General features: G+C 51.1%; 4 protein-coding genes across 9 annotated transcripts in view; 1 reads left to right on the plus strand and 3 right to left on the minus strand.

Annotated features, from left to right (window-relative positions):
* The window catches only part of ALG9 (ALG9 alpha-1,2-mannosyltransferase), a 78243-nt gene extending 74870 nt beyond the window's left edge, over positions 1 to 3373 (minus strand). For 3 of the 6 annotated variants that reach the window (XR_008749911.1, XM_055819421.1, XM_055819419.1), the window contains exons 1-5: positions 2798 to 3373; positions 2221 to 2359; positions 1895 to 2029; positions 1052 to 1122; positions 74 to 162 (exon numbers count right to left, since the gene is read on the minus strand). Coding sequence is in view for 4 of the 6 variants with exons in the window: in XM_055819421.1 (XP_055675396.1) it covers positions 74 to 162; positions 1052 to 1122; positions 1895 to 2029; positions 2221 to 2359; positions 2798 to 3354 (991 nt within the window). In the remaining 2 variants the exon portion in view is untranslated. Of the gene's footprint in view, positions 1 to 73; positions 163 to 1051; positions 1123 to 1894; positions 2030 to 2220; positions 2360 to 2797 lie in introns of those variants that run through there. The other 3 variants (XM_055819418.1, XM_055819420.1, XM_055819422.1) reach the window with 3 other exon arrangements.
* A 762-nt stretch (positions 3374 to 4135) lies between these two features.
* Positions 4136 to 9817, minus strand: FDXACB1 (ferredoxin-fold anticodon binding domain containing 1). The gene is made up of 5 exons (XM_055819411.1): positions 9564 to 9817; positions 8289 to 8445; positions 7961 to 8164; positions 7154 to 7312; positions 4136 to 6392 (listed from the first exon to the last, which is right to left on the minus strand). Exons 1-5 carry the CDS (start codon positions 9730 to 9732, stop codon positions 5204 to 5206), a joined length of 1878 nt encoding a protein of 625 aa, XP_055675386.1. The 5' UTR covers positions 9733 to 9817; the 3' UTR covers positions 4136 to 5203.
* Positions 9818 to 13047: 3230 nt separating this feature from the next.
* CRYAB (crystallin alpha B) lies at positions 13048 to 16315 on the minus strand. The gene is made up of 3 exons (XM_005236602.3): positions 15833 to 16315; positions 14536 to 14658; positions 13048 to 13376 (listed from the first exon to the last, which is right to left on the minus strand). The coding sequence occupies exons 1-3, from the start codon at positions 16028 to 16030 to the stop codon at positions 13173 to 13175; spliced, it is 525 nt and encodes a 174-aa protein (XP_005236659.1). The 5' UTR covers positions 16031 to 16315; the 3' UTR covers positions 13048 to 13172.
* Positions 16316 to 18153: 1838 nt separating this feature from the next.
* On the plus strand, positions 18154 to 21372 carry HSPB2 (heat shock protein family B (small) member 2). Its single transcript, XM_005236603.3, has 2 exons — positions 18154 to 18293; positions 19187 to 21372. Exons 1-2 carry the CDS (start codon positions 18200 to 18202, stop codon positions 19636 to 19638), a joined length of 546 nt encoding a protein of 181 aa, XP_005236660.1. The 5' UTR covers positions 18154 to 18199; the 3' UTR covers positions 19639 to 21372.
* Positions 21373 to 21802: the final 430 nt, after the last annotated feature.

Raw genomic sequence — 21802 nt, forward strand, 5'->3', positions numbered from 1 at the left:
TTTCTTCTCTCTGGACCTGTCTTTGGTTTCTGTGAACAAAGTAATTGTGTGTGTTATCGCTAAGCAAATTTACCTGCAGATGAGCAAAACATCCCAGTGCTGAGAACTAAGAAGGCCAACATCAGCCGGCTCACATGTAGCCCAAACTTCTTGCACACAGCCCTAAGGAAGGAAGACAGAACTAGATACCACAAAAATATCCTCAGCACATAGAACATCAGTACCCAATGTGTGCAGAACCACAAACGATCCACAGAGTATCCTGAGAGCTTTAAGGTGGGTCATTCTCATTACTCAGCCACTGAAGCAACTGCAAGAGCAGACTGTCTCTAGTCTGGGATTTCAGATCCTTCTAAGTTACACTAGTGCAAAACTACAAGAGACTTGGCTTCTACCAGTGTCAGTTGCACTTGCGCAAATCTCAGGAAGTCAGGAAGCCTACACTCTGTAGCAACATCAGTCCAGCTGAGATTTTCACCCCTCACAAAACGCCATCATCCAAAAAGCCACAGCTCACATTCTTAAAACCAGACTATTGCTAACAGAAAAGTCATGCAAGGTAACAGTCTGAAAGTCACAAATGAAGAAGCAGCAGGTAAAGATAAACATTCAGCTTAGCTGGGATGATTGTATGTTCAGCCTACTGCTGTTAGTGAATGTAAACATACATTAGACAGCAACAATCAATGCACTCCACTAAAATTCACTCTGACAAACACACACAGCACCAGTCTCTCCTCCAGAAGAGCTCAGTTTACAACACTCCCACTCTGCTTGCTGGTATCAGTGAGAAAACTAGCGTAGTCAACAAAATGCTGGAGTGAAGATGTGGGTGGCAGATCTGAGAATACAATTTTGTCCTAACAGTGGAATTCTGATCAATATTTCATTAAGTTATCATGAGAACACATATTTTTAAGGTTCACTGTGAAGCAGCCCAATTTACCAGACACGTCTACACGTAAGATTCCGAGTGTTTCCTGTGGCGGTAACTGAGTGTATTACTCACATTGCTCAAAAACATTCACTGTAGACAGCTTCTAATACTCACTTGTAGAAGTAGAGCTCACAAATGCAGCTCAGGAACGCCAGGAAGCATCGGAGGAAATAGAAGATAAGAACCTAGGAGACATACTCGGAGTCTGAACAAGGTTTGCAACACAGCTTATGCACCTATTACTAACAAGCTGGTCCTGAGAACAAAAGTTCCGAGCAGGATGGAGCAAGTTTGTCAGTGGTAAATGAGCCTATTCTTGTAGACCCAGATCCCACACCAAGGGATCTGAAGATCCCGGCAGCTCACAGCCTAGCCCTCTAACACTGAAGTCCTTTACAACACAGAAAGCAAACGCAGCCCACTGACCTTACCAGAACTACCTGTCTTTGTTCTCTGTTGTGCAGATACAGGCCAAGCATGGCAATAGATACCCAAGCAGAATGTACTTCTATGCTGCTTCTTTCACATTTCTGTGAGTTCAGTTTGCAATATCTCTTGTAAAATACTGATTTATTTATTTTTTATAGTTTACCAGGGGGGAAAAATCAAAACGGTCATTGATAGCTGGCACAGAAAACAATATGGGCTTCTAAAGCATCGGGGTGAAACTCACAGGGGTGACTAAGAGCCAGTGGCTGCCAGAGAACCATCCCCAAACCGGCACACACTCAAAAGGACAAGGAACTACCAGCCCCTCTGGGACAGCATTTTCCTGCTACTTCCTAGTCACTTTTCCTTGGATCCCATTGAGTCAGCTCACAAACCCTTGCAAATCTTTACAGGGAGGCTTGTGTTTGTAAACACTAATTCTCTTACCTCTGGCAACAAAGAAAGCAGCTGTTTAACACAGACTCAAGGCATGTTTATTCATCACAACAGGAGGTCCCACTGATTTACCTTGTTAGTTTGCAGAACTCTAGCATGGAACAAGGCCGGTAAGGCATGAAGCCACAGGTAAGCATAGGAGCGGATGGCATAGGCTGGAGAGTATTCCCATGTCTGAAACCCCTTTCCATAAATGAGGTAGTGTGTCTAAAATGGAGAATAAAAAAATTAACATGCATCGCACAGAGCAGACAGTTTTGCACTCCCCATCTCCAAATCCTTGACTAAGAAATTTCCTCTGTGAAACAGAGAGGTTAGCACAAGGTTCTGGATAAACCTGCATGTGCACAGGCCAACTACACATTCCCAAGTGTCCCCAAGGAGAGAAAGCCACTCACCGGTTCCCAGTAGTTAAATGTCTCATCGCAATCAGAGATGTTGCTCAAGAGAGCTGCGCAGAACCTGGCCGAGATGAGACACTTGAAGGCTGTCGATCCTTCAGGGGCCCAGACTTGTCCTGCTTTGCTCCCAGAGGGTCTACTCGAAAGAAACGACACAACCATCCACCAGAGCGACTCAGCAGGCAGCTCGGGACCAGCAATGTGACAACAGAGAAAGAACTGACAGGTATACTCACACCTCGCCCGTCCCCTCCTGAGGAAGTGCCACCACCGCCCCTCACCTTACCTGAGCAAGGGCTCTGCCAGCCCGCAGGCCCCCGCCCCCGACACACACAGCGGGGGAGAGCCCCCCCAGCCCCACAGCAAACACACCCCCAGCCTCAAGGCGCCGCCAGCCCTGCCCCCACGGACCCCCCTCCCCAGCCCCACGGCCACCCCCTCCCCAGCCCCACGGACCCCCCAGCCCCACGGCGCCGCCAGCCCGGCCCCCACGGCACCCCCGCGGCGCTGCGGGCCCCCCCACCCAGCCGCGTCTCGCCCGGGGAAGGAGCCGGCGCCCGGCCCCGCCACCTACTCCGGCCGGGCCTCCTCCGCGGCCTCCCCCCGTGGCCGGGCCCCCTCACTGCCCCCCGCCGGCCCGCGGCCGCTGCCGGGCCCCCTTGGCGGCCATGCCGGGTACGGGAAGCCGCGAGCCCGCTCCTGCCGCCCGCCAGCGGAAGCAGCGCGGTGCCGACGCCGCCGGCCGCCATGCCGGGTGTGGGCACGGCCCGCGCCGCCAGCCCGCCTGCGCGGCCGGAACACAGCGCCCCCGCCCGGGCGGCGGCGGCAGCGGCGACAACAGGCCCGCCCCGCGGCTGCCTCGCCCCCCCCGCCTTCCGCTCCTTCACACCCCGCCCCGCTGCAGCCCGGGGCTGGCCCCGCGCAGGGGAGCCGCTCCCTGGGGCACGCACAGCGGGGCGCTTTTCCCCGGGACCCCGAAGGGCCGGGGCAGGAGCGGGGGGGGGGGCAGAACAGAGAAACGCCTTCCGCCGGAGCCCGAGGGCCAGCGGCTGCCTCCCCTGGGCAGGTGTGGAAGGAGCAGGGCAGGGAAAGCATCCCCAAAGCCCCCAACCCCCCGCGCTCCGCCACCATCCCCCTGCCTCGAAGGTGTGAGCCCCCACAGCCAGGCAGCGACATCAAGGCACTGACAGGAGTTTTGAGGCAGCTCCGTGAAGTCCCGCCAATGCTGAACCGGAGCAGCTTCAAAAACTCCCAGGAACAGCAGCGAGCCAAGTCCCTGGTCCAGAGGCACAGAAAACATCACCAAAGGGCCAGGGATGCATTAAGTGACCGCAGCCCCGAAGATGGGGAGCTCCCCATCCCAGGAGCACCGTTCTCTTGCCCCTTCCTCAGCCCGCTGCTGCTCCTCCTCTCACTCGCTCTTGCCTGGCAGTTCCTTCCGCACACAATGGAGGCCTCTTCTTTCTTCTCCACCAGCAGCTGCTGCAAAGGCAGGATGCGGCCAGGACTGAGAAGCCCCCGCTCCTTTGCCTAGAGGACAGAGGGACTGCAGGCCAGCCCCTGGAAGGACCACCCCGCAGCACCAACCAACCCCCAGCCATCCCCCATCACCCTATACCCCACCCCCACCCCTGAAAAAAACTCACATATCCACTTTTCTCACCAAATTGTGGTGTGATTCACCAAGTACAAAGGGCCCTCTTGCTGCTCCGGGCTCCCGGCAGGGCTGGACCCTCCGCAGCCCCTACAGTGATGGCTGACCGGGCCTCCCTGGGACGGTGCTCAGCCCCAGCCCTCCCCACAGCGCTCGCAGACACCCCAAAGGTGATGGCCGACCCCTGCCCACCCACCCCGAGGCGATCGCAGAGACCCATGTGACCCATCCACACCAGACCCTCCGCACTCTCCAGCACCTGCTGATAGGAGACTTTTTATTTCATTCCCGAAGGCTCAGGGGGCTCCGCTGTTGGAACTCTGGAGTAGTTTCCAGCTGAGGAATTACTTACTGGTAGATGAGTCTAATGGTGTTACTCTCTGGTAGCACTTCTAAGCACCTACGGCCGCTGTGTATTACCTCACACAGTCTGGGAGTCGCTGCAGGGCCAGCAGTGACCACAAGCCTTAGAGTCTTCAACCTTTGTGAAAGAGCTAGTGGTATCCACCATGTTCATGCTGCCTTTCCCCAGCGTAATCCTACAGATTCCAGTCACTCCGTCTGTTCCTGGAGTTCTCCGGCGGCAGTTACATCTGCTGTAGCTATTAACACACTACCAGTGGTACAACTATCTTTTAGGGTTGGTGAGTATCCTTTGGGATCCAGTAATAGAATGCCCGTTTGGGATTCCCACCTGTATGAGCTACTCAGAAAACAGCCTGCTGGTGCATGGGGCTGGGCGCACCTCTGGCACTGGCCTCCCTTCTGAGGCGGGCTGCACGGGGCAACCCACACACGCCATCCTCCCGCAGGGATTGAGCATCTGTGCAGAGTTTTCAAGGCTCAGACTGCATGCAACCCTTTGGAAACAGGAATATCCTCCCTCTTTCAGTGTACTTGATGCAGCTGCCAGCAGTACAAGACGCTGGGTAAACACAAGCAAAAATAAGAAAATCGAATTGGCATCAGCAAGGAGATCAAGTCCAGCCAGCAGTACAAGACACTGGGTAAACACAAGCAAAAATAGGAAAATTGAATTGGCATCAGCAAGAAGATCAAGTCCAGCCTCGCAGGACCCTAGTCCAGAAAGACTGCGCTTTTTAAAATGACATTTCATCGCACACATGCAGAACAGGAAGGTGTTTGGTCTTCATTAACAGGAATTTCCATGTGTAGAATGTGTGCAAGTACTCGAAGCCCACACTGCCTTCGTAAGGGGCACCGCACTAACACACAGTGTTAGGTCCAACAGGAGGCAGGACACACCTTCCAGATCGGCAACAAGCACAGACGCTGCTCGAGCACCCAATAACAACATGCAATGCTCTACCGAAGAGTTACACGCAAGCGTTGGCTTATTTCCTTCCGAAAGAGCAGCTGCATCTCTGCCACCTCCTGACGGCTCAGGGCCTTGTCACAGGACTGATAGGTCAGCCTGTAGCAGAGGCTCTTCCGTCCTGTCTCTGACTGCTGGTAACTGTCAATTAACTGGATGGATATGACCGTTTCACCTGACACACGCCTAGCAATGGTGTGGAAAGCAATTTCATCAAATTCTTCCCCGTCAGGAACCCAAAAGCTGACATCATGCACATAGGAAGGTGGATAGAGAGAAAAACTCTTGAAAAGCCTTAACTCTCCTCTAGGAAATTGATGGAGGAACCGTGTGTCTGATGTCCAGAGCATTCGCCAGTCAGATATTCCACAGATCAGCATGGCTAGGAGGTCAAGATGCAATGAAGCAAAGACAAGAACCAAGTCACTGCTTTCTAGTTCATAATGAGCTGTCCTTATAACTCCCACACAGGAACCCTTCTCACAGGAGCCTGAAGCATCTATCTTCACACAGACCAAGTATTGAATTTTACTAAGCTGAAGTTCAAAAGCAGCAAAGTCATTTAGCTCAGTCGTTTCAAAGCTCGTTGCTTCCTGCAGACTGACATTCAGTTTAAGGCCAGAAACAGTCTGGTGAAGAGAATGTATGCTGGTTGTAATGTTATTCACCAACATCTGGATATAGCTGTTTTCTGTACCCCTGTTAACTGCATACACAAAAACCATCTCATGAAAAACAGGCATGGAGGAAGGAGCGATAAGACACTTCCTGAAAATTGGGCCAGAAAGAACATGAAGTGTCCCTGGGAGAAAGCCTCCTCTTTGTATTACTGCCTGAGCATAAGGTAGGAGGGAAGGTCTAAGATAATATTGTTTTGAAATATGGCATCCCTCTTGTACATCCACGCAGCCATTCTTATCTGTGTCCCTGCAAAAATCAACATGGGAAAATAAAACTGCATTTGCTAGTCCATCAGGCATTTCTTCAGTGCTTAGAGTCTCCTCTGGGCTCAGAACGATCCAAAAGACATTTGAGTGACAAACACTATTAAGGTGACCTTGGTGGAGCAGAGGAAGGCAGTTGTCAATGCTTTGTAGAGGAAAGGCTTGGCTGAGCTCTGCAGTGAGCTTCTCCTTTATTGTCCGTACTGGATGATTTGAATTTACTTCTAGGAAACCCCTGTGAAAAATAAAAATGCAAGTTAGGGACACCACTAAACAGATTTCCTTGAAACGCCTTCCTGTGATCACAATGTGAGCGCAGCAGTTTACCCAAAACAATCTCAGATATTAAGCTAGTTTCTAGTAATGACCTGAATAAGCCAAGTCCTTCATCAAAGGTATTGCAATGGCTGACACATTTTCAGGACAGTGTTGTTCGTCTCTTTGCAATTTTTGCAAAAAAAAAAAAAAAGGCTGCAATCAAGAATTGCATTTTTGCAGGTAAAAAGGAATGAGACTTCACAATCAGCATCACCATTTCCATTCAGCACAGGCACTACCAAACTGCAGAAATTAATTAAATTATGCCTGCCCTGGATAGTCTCTGAAGTCCGCAGCAGTTCGCCTAAGAGGTTTTACATCTTTTTTATCCTATGTAGTCTTAGTATTGTGATATTAGCAAGACAAGAAGTCAGCTCCTGAGTTTCTTCCACAGTACAGTAAAACAGATTAAAGTTTTCATCTTTATTTGTGCGTTCAAGTATACAGCAGCTTGGTCTCAACCATAAAGTTTCTGGTTCTGTAGACTTAATTTTTAAGTAGGCCATAACCACAAGCCAACATGAAGCAGACTCGAAGAAGAAATGAAACAGGAAATTCTGTAAAGGGGAAAGGAGGAAAAGTGAAGCAATTCCATTTTATCTCACACCTATGCTGGTCACTCCCACCGAAAGCAAGCACATCTGTTATTGCCAAACAGAAATTAATTATAAAACTTACCTATTAATTTTATCTGTAAGCACTTGTGGTACTTGAAAAGAAACTTTTCGGCTTTCCAGTTCTATCTCGCAGCTCATAGGTTTGAAACGTAGAAGTGGTGTGCTTCGCGTGAAAATGTAGTTTAAAGCACCCTCTACACTGAAAGATTTATCTTGACTCCTGACAATACACAAAAGCAGAGCAAAGTCATCGATCATTTCCTCTATTTAAGATGTCACAAGTAAGCACTGCACAGGTAACTCTGTGTAACACTATCGTACCTCTTGTTGAATCCCAGGTCTGTTACAAGGTGACAAAAATGCAACACCAGCATATTTTATCGGGCAGGTGGTCCAACATTGGAATAAGTTGCACAGAAAGGTTGTGCAGTCTCCATTCTTGGAGACTGAAAGCGGCTCTGAGTGACTTGCTCTAGCTATCTCTGCTTCGAGTACACTAGGGTAGGACTAGATGACCGCTGGAGGACCCTGCCAACATCAGCCATGCTATGATTCTGTGACTGTCTGCTAAGCAGCTACACATACTGCTGTCCTCCTGCTGTCTATAGGCCAAGATTGACATTTGTTCTGAAATGGACCGTTTTGACTTTAAAATCCTAAGATAATCTTTTTTTGAGGGCACTTTGGCAAGAGGCTTGCATTTTTATCTTGACTAGTCTGCTTAGATAGAGGCAAAAAAGAATTGTAGCTATTTTAAGGAAAAATAAAGGGAGTTCCTCCAGCAAACAAGATACTAAAAGAACATACCAGCGCTAGGCATTGTAAGAACACGAATGCCAACTTTTGGGTTTTAACACATGATGGTTACCTGTAGCCTGTACATTCATATCCAGGGATAGTCTCTGCTTTAAAAGGATGAACATTACTCAAGATAAATCCAGCTCCTGCTGCCACTGCCACGATTTGCCAGCTGTTGTGCCATTCTCTCCTTGGCCGATCAGCCGGCGTCCCACCCTGTCCGCTGCAAAGCGCCACGTGGATCTCTCCCGCCTCTGCCAGCACTTCCGCGGAGCTGGAAGGAAAGCCGGGAACAAGATGAATCCTGCTAGTACAGCCAGGAATGTTACAGTGCCGGGAAAGCTAGAAACCCATGTCCCAGCAATCAGTGAGGGCAGAACTACTTGGGGTTTACTCACCTGCGGAAGAAGCGGGCCAGCAGCTCTCTGTTCTTCACCACCCCCGCCTTCCTCCCACAGTGAGGGAAGTTGAAATAAATACAATCGAATTCTCTTTTTTCTGGTGAAAAATAGTCTGTCAGCTTGGTACAGTCCACAGAAAAGAGAACTTCAGCTCCTTCAGAAAGGAAAAACAAGTCATTGTGGATAATTTTAAGGAAAGGTGGTGTTACCGAAATCTCAGAATGAAAAACTTATCAACACTAGTGTGATGTAGATAAGCAGACACTTCTTTATTGGCAGCCGGGTGCGTGACTGAGTCCTCTCACGATCAATGCACACCATGGTTCAAAATCATACTCCTTATATAGAACTTATTCATACATATTCATTAAGTATTCATGCCTAAACATAGTATTTCCCAAAAATCATTAACATACTCTCGTTTCGTATGTTAAGTAGCTTATCAGTCCTTCGCACTTGCACTAATTCTTCCAAGAATTGTGGGCAGGGGTCTCCGGGACATGGGCAGTGGTCTTTGGGAGGAAGGCCGTAGGTGTTCCTCATGGTGTAATTTTCACCCTTTGCCTGGAATGTGGTGGTCTTGTAAGTTTGCAGTGTTCTTATTGGTCTGAGCTAATTTATGTCCTTGTCAACCATCTGTTTCTTATTCTTGTTTCTTTCAGTCGCTCCCTCTAGATAACTTATAAACAGGCCCCTTGTTAAAGTTAGAGAAACAGACTCCTTCTTCCATCAGTTATTTCATTAATTATTTCTTTCAAACTATGGTTACATGACCTAATCACTATACCTACATTCTTTGAGTAAATGTAAGTTCTTAGCCTTGGTACAGGGCTGTACAGAGGATTTCATCGCAGCTTTTGTTGTGCAACTGTTTCATTAGAATGTATTTCTTATTCCTCTATATTTCTATTAAAATTATTTTAGCAAATCCGTAACAGTGGCAATTAAAGTCTTCTGTTAAGCATGTGAGCGCAGCAGCTCCTGAGGGAGGAGGTGCGGGAGGCGGCCTAGGCCCCTCCGCTCTCTTCCAGAACCTTCTGTCAGCACCATGTCGGCCCCTAAAGATTTCAGGGCATCTGATTTATCCCCTTGGGCAACCGCAGCTCCTCATGGCACAACCGGTGTGCCGAGGGGCTCGGAGCAGGGCAGGGCTGTGCAGAGAACGGGCCCGGCCGCACCGCGCCCCCTCACAGCGCCGCTTCCCGCCGGCGGGAAGGGCCGAGCCTGGCGGCAGCGGCCCCCCGGCCCCCCCGGCCCCCCCGGCTCCCTCACCGCTCTCCCGCAGCCGCCGGGTGCAGCCCGCCGCGCCGCGCCGCCCGGCCGCCTCCTCTGCGCTCTCGTAGCAGGTGGCCACGACGCGGGTCCCCGCGGCCCCGCAGAGGGCGGCGGCGAAGGAGAAGTTGCCCTCCCCGAGCAGCAGGACGCGGCGCCGCGGCTCCATGGCCGCCGCCTCATGACGCGCCGGCGGAGCGCCCGGCCCCGGCAGGCCCAGGGCGGAGGCCGGGGGGCGGCCCTGGGGGGCGGCTGCTGCGCTGGGGCCTCCGTGGAGCCGCTGCCCCTCACCGGGGCCGCCCCGGAGCCCCAGCCCTTCACCGGGGCCGCCCCGGAGCCGCTGCCCCTCACGGCCCCCGCAGGGCCCGGGCCCTGAGGTGCCAGGGCTGCCGGCTGAGCCGTGTGAGGGAGCAGCCATGCTCTGCTGTCACCATCTCTATTTCTGAGCCCTCAGCACGGGCCAAGGGCAGCGTTTCAGGAGTCATTTGGGTAAAATGACAGTGGAAGGGCTTAAAATTGGGAAGGGCAAGCAGCCAGCTGCTGTTTATGAAGTCTGGTGCTGGTTCAGGCATTAGGCCCCCGTGGCCTTGGGTAAATCGCCTTGTTTCAGGGGGTGGGTGAGTTATTCTGAGGCATTCAGCAACACCAAGCTGAGAAATGTGGTAACACAGTGCAGGAAAATGGATAACTTACCATACCACTACCCCAAAACCATATTAAAACAAAAAAAACATATTAAAAAGTCATTTTGGCATCAAGAAGGAGCACAGTTCTTCTCTGATGGTCTCTGTCACACATCCAAGTACAGAAGGTCCCTCTCCAGTCACTGGAGGGTTGGAAGGGACAGCTTTCCCTGTCACGCTACCTGCTGTTGAGATCCAAGCAGACCCAGCCCGAGGGAGTTACTGATTTCTATCACCAGATCGTGTCCAAGACCTGTTTGTACAACTCCCCCTCATGCTACTGGCTGTGCAGAACTGTGGATGGACTGGGGCAGCACTTGCAGGTTTTCCCAGCATGGCTGGAGGTGCACCACCAACAGAAATGATTACTCAGCAACAACCCTTATGGGGAACTGGAATGCAGAGCAGTACGGAATCTAGAGAATTGTGTAGCCCAAGCTACTGCCATCCCAGGTACCTCCTTGTGCTTTTCCTTATTGTGGAAATAGCAAATCTCAGTTGGGATGATTTGTCATGCGCACAGATCATTATCCTTTCCATCCCCAGCTACCAATACATCAGGGGTAAGCCACCCATGAGTAGCTTCCCTTTTTGCAGCCCTGCTCCTCGTCTTCCCTACTGTTTTTTAAAAAAGCAGAAAGTCAACAGCCAGCACCCCTTTCTCTGATGAGTGCCCTACAACAGTGCTGCTACAGGAGTAAAGATACAAGGAGTGCTTTGTTGTTTAAACTCAGTCTTACGCCTTGTAACAACGGTGGCTCCAGTCAAACTCTCATTTGCTGCTCAGATGATGAACCAAAAGTCATCGCCAGAGCTTTGTGATCTTAGGTTACACTTAGTGCAATTGCAGATACTTGGGTCATCCTGTAAGATACAGGATGTTAGACGGTTTTTACTTACATTTAGCCATGCTAAATGGGAGTTTTTCTTTTCAGCGTATTCACTGCTTTGGAACAACATACTCCAGATTACAAGAAGGGAAAGCATTGGAGAATAAAAAGTACACGCACAGAACTGAAATGCAGTCTGTTGGAGCTGTAGTGTAGCTGAAGAGGAACTGAATGCCATTTGCGCTTAGAGATGACAGAATTGTTTTCTGTCATTTTCTCATTGTGGAGTTGTGCTCCTGTGGCACCACAGAACAGGTATTTCGAGTCATTCAGGGAGTGGTATTAGCATTTCAAGTATTCTTGTCTAGCTAACCTCATCGTGTTTATCCTCAAAGAGCTTTTACTCAAAATTCCCATTTCTTGCTCCTGAGTTTGAACCTAACAAACCCCTGCTCTATAGAAACTATTTCCCTCAGTTGCACTTCCCGGGTATGTTCTTACTATTTTGCACTTACTTTCTCTGGGGTTTTGTGTTTATTCTTTTAGGATTTGAATGATGACTTCATTGATTTCTGGGCCACCACCCTAAGCTGGGACCTCCTTCATTCAACCCAACTGCTCAGTCCTGCTACAGGCTACAGGCCTCCACATGGCAGCATTTTCTTTAATTGTGTCCAACACTCACAGAAGGAACAAGAAGGGTGCAGGAGAAGCAACAGAGGTGGAGAGAATCTTCAGACTGTGCCTTCAGAAGAACAGAAGGCATGTCTACTAGCAGTGCCACAAGGATATCCTTCAAGCAAAAAACCCTGTCACATATTAAAGCCAAATGTAGCATTATGAAAAAAGAAGTTCTTCCTGCTTTCTAAGCTGTATTGTTTGTAACCCATTTGTGTTTCTGGTGTTTGTTTTGAGTGCAGAGGTGACTGCAAGTCACCAGTTACCCTGCATCTTGTTAGTCAAAGCCCAGCTAACACCTTAACTGAAGAGCTTATTAGAACCATCTAATAGGAAACACTAGACCGTGGCAATTAGGTAGGATGTGGGGTATTTGACAATGACCTCACATCACTGACTGCTCATTTTATTTTTCTCACTTAAAGCCATGGAAGAAGTATGTCCTCTCAGTTCTTTTGAGATTTAAACTGATCCCTTCTAATATCACTTTTGTCTTAGCAGGTATAAGGAACATAGAAAACAGGTCATATCTGTGAGACGGGTCTATGGCAGTCTGTCCCTTTTGGAAATTTCAGAAATTCAATTCCAGTCATACAGACTTTTCTTTATGCTCATATCCCTTTGAACAAGAGAGGTGCTAAGCAGATGATGACACCTGAGAAGGACTTAGTAGTGTTTTGTACCACTCAACAATGTTAGCGTAAGTCAGATTAATGCTGTAGACATCAGATCCTGTTCATTGTTTGAAGGGCACTGACAGCATAGTTTCAAAGTGATGTGATTTGTACCATGACGGCAGGACGTTTTCCTCCTCCCTGGATATATCTGTGTTTACTGCAGCTATGCAGTTTCCATGTGCAACCGCTCTGAACCAGTTGCAGCACTTGGATGCTCCTCCATTACATGAGTCATGCTAGAGATTTAAGATACAGTTGTCCTCCATGCAGTTGTTATCTAATACCCACACTTCGAATGGGTTTCGATTGTCATGAAGTTGTTTGACCAGTCTAATCTCCACTGGAGAAACTTTTCTGTTGCTTGTGAAACACTCTGAAATCCTCTGGCAACATTGAAGGAAAAGGTTCATGCAATTAGATGTTTGCAAAACATCAGAGTACACGAAGTGAAACTCAGAGTGTTTCTGAACACCATGACAAGTTCTCCTGGACACACCTGCCACTCAAGCTATAAGCAAGAATGGTGCTAGGTATGTTCCCCTGCACAACAACCTTACAAGCTTTCTTGACCCAACACTTTCCTTGTTCTCAGTGCTCAAAACAAAAAAATACAAACTGCTTATTCATTTTTTATTTGTTAGTAAACTTACTCAGCATAAATAATAAGAGTAGCCATTCAGTATAGCTGGCATCTGATGAAAAGTGCTCTTGAATAGCCCCCGGGGTGACTTTAAATAGCAGCTACTTCCTTTGGGCTCCTGCAATGGCAGGTTTCTCTTCACGGGTGATAGGGATAGAGCGCTCAGGGACATCACTTTGTTTCCTTGGTGCGCTCACAGTCAGGACACCATCCAGAGAGAGTGATGAGGTGATGGTCAGAGGGTCCACATCATCTGGAATCCTGTATTTCCTGTTGAACTCCCTGGCGATAAAGCCATGCTCATCCTTCAAAAGGAGAAGAGAAGGAACAGCCCTGATTAGAAATGTTCACTCAGCTCCACCTAAACCATGGGCCCTTTGCATAACATCTGAGTTTGGGAAGCTCCAGCTCTCAAAGGAAAACTTTTCAGAAAGTTAAAAGAGGTTTTATTATGAGATGCCCTTTTTTACAGAGTCAAGACTGGCTGAAGCGAGACGCTGCCCTGCCTGCAGGTACACAGCTCACAGGAGGCAGCTTTACGTTCCAGCCCTCGTGTGTGCCAGCCACTGGCTTCAACACACAGCGGCATGCTGTCATGCCAACCAATGCAGCAGCCACATCTCTATGCCGTGCCAACCACACCTGTTTCTGAGGGTCTCCAGAGCTCTGGTAATACACGGCTTTTTTTCCTGATCTCTGCTATAGTGCTTTGTTATTTTCTCAGCCAAAAAAAAAAATGCAGAAGCTATGTCAGAATTACAGGCTTCCACCAGCTACAAGTAATGCTGTCTTTCCTTACTGGCAGATCTGTGCTCCCAGAAGCTCTTAGAGCTGACAATTCCAGTGACATAGCTACTTTACCATGAGTATTTGTTTCCGTCTGGCAAGGAGGTGGGGGGTGGGGGGTGGGAAGGAGTTGGGGACTGGCAAACCCTGCTACATACAGCTTTGGACACGGCTTTCGACTTGGGTCTACCCAGTTGCCCGGGTGTCCAGGAGCCAGCAAGCAGTGGTATGGCTGGCAGCAGAAGACAACCTTGAAGGATTACAAACTGGGCCTTTTCCAAGAAGAGATAGACACATGGTAGCAGAACAGGGCAATGCAACGATTTGTTATGTGGTTTAATTATTACAGTTTGTTGTTATCTTATTGAATGCCTCCCTGCATTCCTGGCCTCTTCCTAGAAAGAGGGAGGCCCAGAAAGGCCCATTTCAAAGATGATTTTCCAATTCAGTTCACGGTTCATGCAACAACAGCAATAAATCTCCACCCTGTTGCTGCCCAGTCTGGGATCAGCTGCTGGGGGGAGTGTGTTGCATAGAGCATCTTCCATTAGGATTGGTTGATAAAAAACATGAGAAGTGTTTGAGATGAGCACAGGAGAGGATTGTTTTGCAGTCTCCTTGTTCAACCATGGATGAGGAAGCTCACACTATCAGTCGCACAGTTTAAAGTAGAAGTACCTGGCGCTCCTCATGCTTCCCGTGAATTTCTATCATGTCCCCAAGCACCTTCACTTTTAGCTCCTCAGGGGAGAAATGCTTCACATCAAGATTTACAGAAAATTTGTCCTTCTCCAGTCGCATCTGCAAAACAAGGAGGTGACCAAAACAACATGTCAGTGGTGAGGCAGCACTGCCTCACTGCTCACCTCTGTTACCTGACCAGCAGGATTTCTGCTGAAACCGAGTCACCTGCTGCTCATCTCACCTCCTTCCCTTCCATTTTGCACTTTATTACCTCTAACAAACACTGCTTTTTCCTGCTTCCCGAGATTGAATTTTGATTTTTCTGCCTGTTTTATGAGACGTTTGTGGGACTTGGCTACATGAGCCGGCTCTCTCTGCCTTCCTGCTGCATTCGTGGCCAGTGAGCACACGAGCCTCCTGGAGCTGTGCTCTGGGATGTGGGTGGAGGCAGCCCTCTGGGCCAGCTCTATGCTTACTGGATTCTGCAGTTTGACCTGGGAGTCTAGGTGCTTCCTCCTCCTCCTCCTAGATTATTTGTGAAGATCTCTCCACTGAGACTGCCAGACATCGTTATCTGTGGTGCTTATTATGGCTACTTCAGTGGACAGCCAGAACCAGGTCACTAAATCAAGGGAAACATTATGCAAAGATTAAAACAAAAATACTTTCACTCTCTTAGCTTAGAATAGTTCTACAAGTTACTTGTTAATAAGACGGTTGACTTGCAGAGCAGGCAGGGTTGTTTGAACTTTGTGCCTCTTGGCTCAGCCCCTGAAGCAAGCAGACGGCTGATTCATGACCTTTGGGTCCTGTATCTTACTTTAAATGCTGCTCTTCTCATCAGTGATTATTTAAAATAGGCCCCTTTTTCCTCAGCAGCCATGAGCTCCCACACTGCCTGACTTGAGGATCCCACTACCCCTGCCCACCGCCCCTGGGCTATTTGCTTCTCAGGAGGGAGCCGGATGAAGGTTTTGCGCAGCAGGAAGGGAAATGGGGCTCCCTCCTTCCCTCCCTCAGCTCTTACAGTCATTTGCCGCACACGCTGGGCTCAGTTTGCCTCCATTCTGAACAGCATGGCAATACTTGCTCTGGGTCACAAATAATTAGCCGAGCATGCAGAGGTTCTTGCCTAACGCAGAGGCACAAGTGCAGCACCCTTTTCCCCAGCCTTTTCCTAATAACCACCTACAAGCAGCTTCTAAGCTTTCGGCTTGCATGGGTCTCCAGCTCCAGACCCATCAGGGCGTGCGTACAGCAATAACAAAGAGCATTAAGAAGGGAAGATTACCTCAGAGAGTCCTGTCTCTAGCCAACTGGGCATCCGAAGAATGGGGGATCTCATCAGGAAGGGGCTGAGGCTGGGGGAAGCAGGGAGCAGCTCTGACTCCTGCAGGTGCTCTCCAAAAATCTGGTCAAAGATACGACTCGGTGCCAACCAAGACAAGAAGGGTCTGCGGATCAGGGGGTTATGAATGGTGATATCCATTGGAGTGCGCTGGAGGAGCCTGGCAAACAACTGTGCTGCAGTGCTGTGCCGGGACCGTGGGACAGCTTTATACCCGTGCAGCTGGCCTGGCCTTCCCCCCCCCGAGGCCTCTTGAACAGTGGTGTCAGGGATTTTATTGTCCCACTCCTGGGCTGGTCCCTTCGGCGGTGCCCAGTAGCTGTCTGAGGGATTTGAACACACTGCTGAGGAGGAGGGGGAAGGGGAGAAGAAGAAAAGGAGCCTAATGGGGCAGCAAGAAGCCAAACTGCCCGGCTGCCCGCCCCGCTCCCCACGTGCTGTTTATCCGCAGAGTCGCAGGCAGGCTTGGCGGATGTTCCCAGCTGCTTTGGATGCCAGCAGGATCAATGCAGCTCCTATCTTTGGCTCACAGGGAGAACGACAAGGGGCCGTTGTTCCCACCACCGGCACTGAGATCGCAGCTCCCCACATCACCCATCAGCCGAGGAAGAGCTCTGCGTCTCCTCAAGGCAGAGGAACCACAGATCTGCTCTAGTCGAAGGGCAGGAGAGATCCCAGGGGGTCTTTGCTGAGACGCTGCTGGCGGTGCAGCTCTCTGCAACCCAGCAAGCCCCACTGCCGGAGACGGGTGCGTGTGCGAATGAAGGCTGGCTGGCTGCACTGCTGCAGCCTGATGCCTCTCAGTCTTTTGCCCACTACAGAAACCACTTTGCTGGAGAGAACCGAAGAGCCCAGCAGTCTGCGGCCTCAGGGTACTCCAGAGGGCTGTGAGCAGGGGTAAACCAGGCGTGCCAACAAGCACGGCAGTGTGCCTTCGCAGGGATGCAAGCTACCTCTGTCTGCCCATGCCCCTGCACCAAGCTGGGTTCCTGTGTGTTCCTAATGTGTCTTAATTCACACATTTATTTTAATTCCTGCCTCACTCGTGAACCTAAATCGTAGGAACGGTTTCAGCCTAGCAACTGTCCTTAAAGGGCAGGAGGTAAGTCTCCTCCTCTGAGAGCTCACAACTTAAATACAGTTGCTGCCTCAGAGGCACATCATTCTTACTGCTGGCTCTGCCAGTCCTTTGCAAAAGGGTCTGACCCTCTTCCTCTCAGCTTGCCAGCCAGAGCAGGGAGCAGAATTTGCTCTGTGGAGCAGCTTAGGGCAAAATTCCAGTTCTCCATTACATCAACAGTAGTGCACCTGCTCTCTCACACTGCAGGGACATGGACTCAAGGAAATCTCTGGTTTCAGGGTACGAGTAGCTTAAGTGGACACTACTCCCCCCTGCCCGCCTGCCCCACCCCAGTCAGATAAAACTGGATCTCTGCCAGCTTCAGATCCCTTGTTAACCCATTATCTCTGGCACAAGCATTTCTCCAGGTCTCATTACGTTGTGCCAAAGCCCTGGCCACGGAATAGCCTGAACAGCCAGCTTGCAGCAGCATGGTTCGGGATGTGGAGGTGTCAGCGGTGGGATCTGGATCCTGCCTAGCCCTGCTGAACTGCCTGCAGCACTTTACCACTCGCAGGAACAAAAGGTTTGGGCCATCCGCTCAGCTTCTGGGAACATCAAGCTCCTTGGCGTAGGGCACCGGAGGGGCTGTTTTGGCCCTAAGCTCACAGAGGAGCAATGGGTGTGATAGTGACCTCACGGGACTTTGCATGACCTCATTAAGCACCAGCCAGTATTAGCTACTGCCCCGTCCCCACGAGGTACCTCAGGGCAGCAAGACCAGTGTCAGGGACACCTTGAACTTGCTTACGATGCGCCTTCTTGCAGGGCCTGGCCTTCGAGAGCACCACAGATGGCAGAGCCTGGGGTCTGTCCTGCTTTCTCCCACTCCAGCCTCCCTCACTCCAGCCTCCCTCAGCTCCCTCTGTGCCTTCCTACTGTACTCGGCTGCCCATTTGCCTCCTGCATCCCCTGCTCGAGGAGGGGCTCGAGGAGGCTGGGAGAAGATGCAGGATTTTCTGGAGGTGTCCCTGACTGCAGGCAGTGCCTGCACTCCCTGCTGGAATGCAGCGAGAAGCTTCCCTCGTCACCCTGGCGAGGCATCCTGGGGCCTATGCCTGTGGCTATTTTGGTCCATCTTTTTATCACACACTCCTCCCTGTGAAATTCGCCCAATTAAAACCTCACAGTCTGCAGCCTTCACTCTCAGAGGCAGGGAGTGCTTGGAAGGTCCCCGTCCCAGACACGCAATGGCTGCACGGACTGTCCCCCACGCCTACCCCATGAGTTCCGAGTACGAGTTTGCCAACCCTAGCAAGATCTACGACCAGAACTTTGGAGAAGGTAAGAAAGGAGACGGGATCCCCCTGTGCCTTTCAATCTCCTCTGGTGCAGGAGGGCTGGTGGAGTCCCCAGCAAGGCTGAGCTCCAGAGCAGGCTAGGGAAGCTGGAGCCAAGGAATTTTGAGCTTAAGGAGCCGCATCAAATCAGGGGGTGATAGCCAGGGAATAGCCAGGGTCTCTCTTCAGGTCCACTTCCTCCATCCATGCCTACTGCTGTCTCTCCTGTCCCTTCCTCATGCCCTCAGTGGTCTGTCATTCATGCATATGCTGTGCAAACATGGAGCAAAATGCTCGGGGGGGGGGGGGGGGGGGCGGGGGGGGAAGTTTTTGTAGCCGGGGGCTGTGGAGAAAAGCTGAGCTGGGGTGTTCAGCACAAAGCCGGGCAGTGGCTGGCAGAGGGGAAGGAATGTGGGCAGCAGCAGAACCATTCAGCGCTAGCACAACAGCATGAAAAGGCAAAAAGCTCCAAGGAAAGCCCTCTGGACAATGGCACACAAAAGGCCTTTAGTTCTTCAGGGCAGTTTCTTCACCATCAGCATTTTCTGTGCCCATCCCTGGCTGTGGGCTTTGCACTGCAGAGCGCCCGGTGCACATACCAGTCCCTCCCTGTCCACCCAGCAGACATGTGAAAGCTGGATGCCAGCCCTTGGCTTGCTGGCAGCTGCCAGCTGTGTGGTGGGAAGGCAGCTGCTGGCAAACATCTGGATCTCTGTGTGTCTTAGAGACACAAAGGTAGGAACCACGAGAGACTCCATCCATAGTGTGCTGATGTAGTGGCAAAACCAAGGTGTCTGCCAGGTCCCAGCCTCCTCCTGTCACCCCCTCCCCGCTGCCACCCCTCCTCCAACTCCTTCCCCTGCAAACCCCGCGCTCCTCACTGTGTCTCATTTTCAGGTGTGTCCCCATGTGAGATTTTAGCCCCTGCCCTGTACCACGGCTACTACATCAGGCCTCGGATCAATAAGCAGCTGGATCGAGGCACCTCTGAGATCAGCCTCAACGAGCACAAATTTCAGGTGTTCCTGGATGTCTGCCACTTCCTGCCGGATGAGCTCACTGTCCGCACTGTAGACAACCTGCTGGAGGTGATGGGGCAGCACCCCCAGAAGGCTGACCGCCACGGCTTCATCTCCCGAGAGTTCACCAGGACCTACATCCTCCCTCTGGACGTCGACCCCTTGCTGGTGAGAGCCACCTTGTCCCACGACGGCATCTTAAGCATCGTGGCTCCCCGGACGGGGAAGGAGGTGAAGGCCAGAGTCAATGAGGTGAAGATAAGCCAAGAGGAGCCGCCAGTGGGGAAAGAAGAACAGTCTGAGGAAGGAAAAGGGAAGGAAGAGTCCTAAGGGCCCCAGATCTGGGCTTGTACAGGGAAGGGGGGTGGGTGGGGGGCAGGGATAGGGAATCCACGGTGCCAGACCCCTATTTCTCACCATCAGTATTTGATGCGAGGCAGCCGTATGTATGCCAGGCTTCTGCTTCTTAAGGCTGATGGCTGGAAAAAGGGACTTGGAACTGGAGAAAGAGGGGAACTGAAGTGTTAGTGCAAGGGACTGTTAATGCAAAGTTTTCTCCTAGGTCAAGTGCTGACTGAGCACCATGGAGGGTGCTCTGCTCTCACCCCAAATGGCGAGGGTCACTCTTACCCTAAACTGTGAGGCTGTGCTGCAGTGGACTGTTAAACAGCTGCTGTTCTCTAGCCCAGAAGGGTACTGGGAAGAGGGAAGAGGTGATCCCAGTGCCTGGCTTCTGAGCTGGTGGCTGACCTTTGTGGAGGCAGAAGGTGCTTGTTGGTCTGTAAAAGTGCCTGCGGCTCTCAGGAGGAAAGAGGAATAAATCTGCCTCTGATCTTCTCTTGTTTGCCTTGGATTCATGTTGCTTCTGGCCAAGCTACTCAGCAGCAGGAAGGACGGACAGTGCCTCAGCTGCTCCGGATGTGGGGAGCAGAGCAGCAGAGAGTCCACACTGAGCTTATCGGTGGAAATGGCATCCATGGGGACTTGGAGGGACTCTGGCCATGGGGCAGCCAGGGGGACCTCTGTGACTGGCCCTGCTGGCTCAGGTGCAGCTGGATTTGCTCGCTGTTGTAGGGAGCCCACAAGTGGGCTGTAGCCTCAAGGAGAAAAGATTTAGAGTGATGGACTCTTGGAGACTCCCTCTGCGCATTTCCAGACCTGCAGCTGGAGTTACCCCCAGTAAACAAATGCCAAGCCACAGTCCCTGCTTGCTTCAGCCCTCTAGTTTATGGGACACAAGGCTTGTTCACACACAGAGCTTCTCGGCCATTGTGAGGGGAGTGAACCCCAAAATGCTGAAGGGGAAGGCTCTGCTCAGGTCCCAAGTGCCTTGCTGGCATCCCAGCACTCTCTGTAGACACAGCCGGGATGAATTTGTCCCCTTTTGCAGACTCTGTGATGCTACCGGCTACATGAGAAATGTCTCCATAGTCTTGTGATGTTGGGCCAGGGATCGTGTGTGCTGCTGTCGGTGGCAGCTGCTGCCTCCGATGGCCCCGAGGGCTCAGCAGGTGCCAGTTGCAATCCTTGTCTTGTCAGAGCCAGTTAAAGCAGCCAAAATGCTGTGTCACTGGCCAAATATGGGGGTCCCTGGCATGCTTCAGCGCAGCCCTCCCACAGAGGGGGAGAGGAGCTTCCAAGGTCCCTGTGGACAGAGCTGGGATGTGACCTGCAGGCTTCTGTACCCTGCCTCCATGAACACATAGGGCCAGAAACGCCCTGCTCGGGAGTCTGTCCCATGCCGCATACCTCCTTGGTTGCTGAAACACTCGTATAAGGCTGCTTTTTCATCCTTGCCAGGCAAAGTGGGATCCAGCCTAGACTGAACCACTGTGCAGCTATTTTCTGCTTCTCAGGGCCCCTGCCAGCAATGAGGATCAAATTAAGAGCCATCCTGCCTGCCAGCCTCCTGAGAGCAAGCAGGAGGCTGCCTAAGCCTCCATCCCCTCCTGGTGCAGATCAGATACCCACACTCACAGTTCTACTGCTGAGGGATGCTCTTACTCATGAAGTAGGACCAGATAAGCTGCTGCCAGTAAGTGTTGCAGACACTGTCAAAATAAAAATCACCTTTACAACAGACTTTGTCTAAGTCATTAATAACAATTTCAGAAATAATCCTGGGCTAGTGACTTTCAGTCACCTGAAGCAGCTGCTTGTAAGGGCAAGAAGAGCCCGGTCCTTCATTGCTCACCTGTGTACAAGCCTCTCCCTGCTTCGCAGTGCATGCTGCACCAGCCTCATGCACTGTACCAGATACATACTGCATCCCATTTGCAGCAGCACCCACTCGAGTCCCAAGTCCCACAAAGACTGAGTTTCCGAGCCCATATTCCTGTGGGAGGACAGAGACTCGTGTCTGTGTGTGGGCTCAGGCGTGGCCGTGATTTCCTTCGTCCCCTGTCATAAAAAGACTCCTCAGACTCACAGCCACTTCATAGCAGCAGCTGTAAAAGGCTTTTCCCTGTCTCTGACCTGGCATCTTCTGTGCTGG

Source organism: Falco peregrinus, chromosome 15 (genome assembly GCF_023634155.1).
Source record: "Falco peregrinus isolate bFalPer1 chromosome 15, bFalPer1.pri, whole genome shotgun sequence".
In the NCBI taxonomy this organism is placed as follows: Eukaryota; Metazoa; Chordata; class Aves; order Falconiformes; family Falconidae; genus Falco; species Falco peregrinus.

Coding starts and splice junctions, on each gene's coding strand:
- HSPB2 (XM_005236603.3), top strand. CDS start 18,200: ATGGCTGCACGGACTGTCCCCCACGCCTACCCCATGAGTTCCGAGTAC. Junction 18,294..19,186: donor CGACCAGAACTTTGGAGAAG/GTAAGAAAGGAG, acceptor TCTCATTTTCAG/GTGTGTCCCCATGTGAGATT.
- CRYAB (XM_005236602.3), bottom strand. CDS start 16,030: ATGGATATCACCATTCATAACCCCCTGATCCGCAGACCCTTCTTGTCT. Junction 14,659..15,832: donor TAGAGACAGGACTCTCTGAG/GTAATCTTCCCT, acceptor CTTGTTTTGCAG/ATGCGACTGGAGAAGGACAA. Junction 13,377..14,535: donor GGAAGCATGAGGAGCGCCAG/GTACTTCTACTT, acceptor CTCCTTTTGAAG/GATGAGCATGGCTTTATCGC.
- FDXACB1 (XM_055819411.1), bottom strand. CDS start 9,732: ATGGAGCCGCGGCGCCGCGTCCTGCTGCTCGGGGAGGGCAACTTCTCC. Junction 7,313..7,960: donor TATGAATGTACAGGCTACAG/GTAACCATCATG, acceptor GTGTATTGTCAG/GAGTCAAGATAAATCTTTCA. Junction 6,393..7,153: donor CTTACAGATAAAATTAATAG/GTAAGTTTTATA, acceptor TATTTTTCACAG/GGGTTTCCTAGAAGTAAATT.